This window comes from Myotis lucifugus, unplaced genomic scaffold, assembly GCF_000147115.1.
Source record: "Myotis lucifugus unplaced genomic scaffold, Myoluc2.0 scaffold_190, whole genome shotgun sequence".
NCBI lineage: Eukaryota > Metazoa > Chordata > Mammalia > Chiroptera > Vespertilionidae > Myotis > Myotis lucifugus.
The window spans coordinates 1,637,815-1,640,042 of NW_005871238.1; the positions used below are offsets into that span (position 1 = coordinate 1,637,815).

The window sequence follows — 2,228 nt, forward strand, 5'->3', positions numbered from 1 at the left end:
ACAGCACTTAGCAACCAGTAACGCTCAATAAATATTTAACGAGAAATGGGAGACTTAAAGAAAATTATATACATATGTAATGATTTTTAAAAAAGAAAGAGTAGACTGTGCCCTTACGGTGAAGTGTAGTAAGAATTCTAAGATTAAAGATCCCTTAGGCAGAGGGTGAGGTAAGGCCTGGGGGTGCCTGCAGGCTATGGGGCCGGTTTGTGCAGGGGCTATGGACACACAGGCCTGCCCTGGCTGCTGTATACCCACCGCCCAAGCAGGGCTGTGTTCTGGGGCTTCTTCTTCTTTTTTTTTTTTTTTTTGATTTCTGAGAGGAAGGGAGAGATGGAAACAATGATGAGAGAGAATCATTGACTGGCACAACCCACACTGGGGATTGAGCCTGCAACCAGGGCAAGTGCCCTGACAGGGAATCGAACCGACCTCCTGGTTCATAGGTTGACGCTCAACCAGAGCCGCGCCGGCTGGGCCTGGGGCTTCTATTCTGCTGCTGTCAGACAGGATAATGAAGATCCCAGGAAATCTGCTGAGGCCCCAGGGCCCGTGGGAGGAGTCAGGTCCAGGACCAGCGGGACCAGCAGGACCAGCAGAATGAGAGTGCAGGCGCTGCCGGGAGCTCAGACGGGGCACTGGCCCCTGGAAGCCTGTGCCCTACAACCTAGGAGAAACTGGGAGCGGGGCCCCCTCCCCTCTCTGTGCTTCCCTCCCTGAGTAGGAGTCCCAGTAGGAATTGGCAGCAGATGGGACCCAGGTGTCCCTTCCTGGGTGGGCGGCACAGCCCACGGAGGCCAGATGGCGTCTGTGGTGGGAAGAGACCTGGGTCACCCAGAACAGGCTGTCAGCCCCCGGCAACCTCCCTGCCACCCCCAGCCTCTCACAGCGCGATGCAGGGAAGACTCGCCACGCCGGGATTTTATAAAACCAGTTTATTCACATCTTAGAAAAACTAACCAGGATGGGGAAGGCCTCCCTGCAGGCTGGGTGTGAGATACGGAACACAAAGCCAGAGGGAGGAATCAGGAGGCAGGAGTGGGGAGTGGAGGCCAGGCCCCCCACTGCGAGTGGGGTAGGTCCAATAAATTAAAGGAAGAGCAGACAGAGGGAGAGGGTAGCCGGGCAACCAGAGGTGGGCTTGGAGCTGGGCTGGAAGACAGTCAACACCTGTGAGACCTGCAGAGAAAGTGTGGAGTGGGCTAAGGAGGGCCCTGGGGGGGGAGGGGGGCTCCCTCCCAGCCCTCACCCCGTGAATTCACAGGGTCAGGCAAGGAGCAAGCAGCTCCTAACAGGGCTTGAGAAGGCAAGGCCGGGGTTCTTCCCCTCACCTAGGCCGGGGCAAGGGCTCATCGTTTTCGCAGCCTCTTCATGAAGCAGCAGGTGATGGTGCTAAGGATTGCGGCGCCGGTGACTAGGGCAACCGCTGCCCCCACCAGCAGAGGCATGAGCAGGGTGTCCCGGGCTGGGTGAGAGAGAATGGCTCAGGCTGGGGTGCCGCTGCCCCCCACGCACTGTCTCCCTGAAGTCCCAGCACCTTCTTTATCAAGCTGTCGGCACCTCCTCCCCGATCACAGACAGCCCTCCCAGCCCACTCCCTGCCCTCTCCGCACTCAGCAACCTCCACCTCGGAGGACTCTGGGCAGATGGGCCCTGGGGGTGGAGAGCTGGATTTTCAGGGCTCTCCGTGTGAAGTGATGTGGGGAGAAGAGGGGAGAGTGGTAGGAGGGTCAGATGGAAAGGGAGGAATAGGAGCGTGGGGCTGGAGGGAGGCGGTGAGTCAGGAGGTGGGGAGGGAGGCACTCACCATGCAGGTAGGGGTAGACTGTGACAGGCCCCGATCGGGCACTGCCCACCTGGTACCAGCTGTAGTCGGCATGCTGCACCCAGGCGCTGGGGGTGCAGTGGTATATGCCTTCGTCCTCGGGCCCTAAGCTGTGCAGTCTCAGCCGATGGCTCCGGGGCCCCACCAGCTCCACACTGACAGGGCCTCCTCCAGGTCTGACCCCCAGCTTTGCCACACCATCCTGACCCATGCCACCCACCAGCTGGGCAGGGGCGGAGCTCAGCTCTGGGTCCTCGGGTCGCTCCACCCACCAGCTGGTGGCCAGCCGCAGGCCTGCGGGGCCACCCCGCACGGAGATGTTGCAGAGCAGGGAGGCGGTCTCCCCGCGGTACACTGCGCCTCCTGCCAGCCACGCCACCGCCTCCAGCACCACGCCTACACA

The 2,228-nt window shown here is 60.5% G+C and overlaps 1 protein-coding gene across 1 annotated transcript in view; it reads right to left on the reverse strand.

Moving 5' to 3' along the window:
- Positions 1–920: 920 nt before the first annotated feature.
- The window catches only part of IGSF8 (immunoglobulin superfamily member 8), a 7,305-nt gene continuing 5,997 nt past the window's right edge, over positions 921–2,228 (reverse strand). Inside the window, exons 5-7 of the mRNA XM_006096900.3 lie at positions 1,808–2,221; positions 1,332–1,465; positions 921–1,179 (exon numbers count right to left, since the gene is read on the reverse strand). Of these exons, the coding sequence (XP_006096962.1) occupies positions 1,350–1,465; positions 1,808–2,221 (530 nt within the window). The 3' untranslated portion in view covers positions 921–1,179; positions 1,332–1,349. The remainder of the gene's footprint in view (positions 1,180–1,331; positions 1,466–1,807; positions 2,222–2,228) is intronic.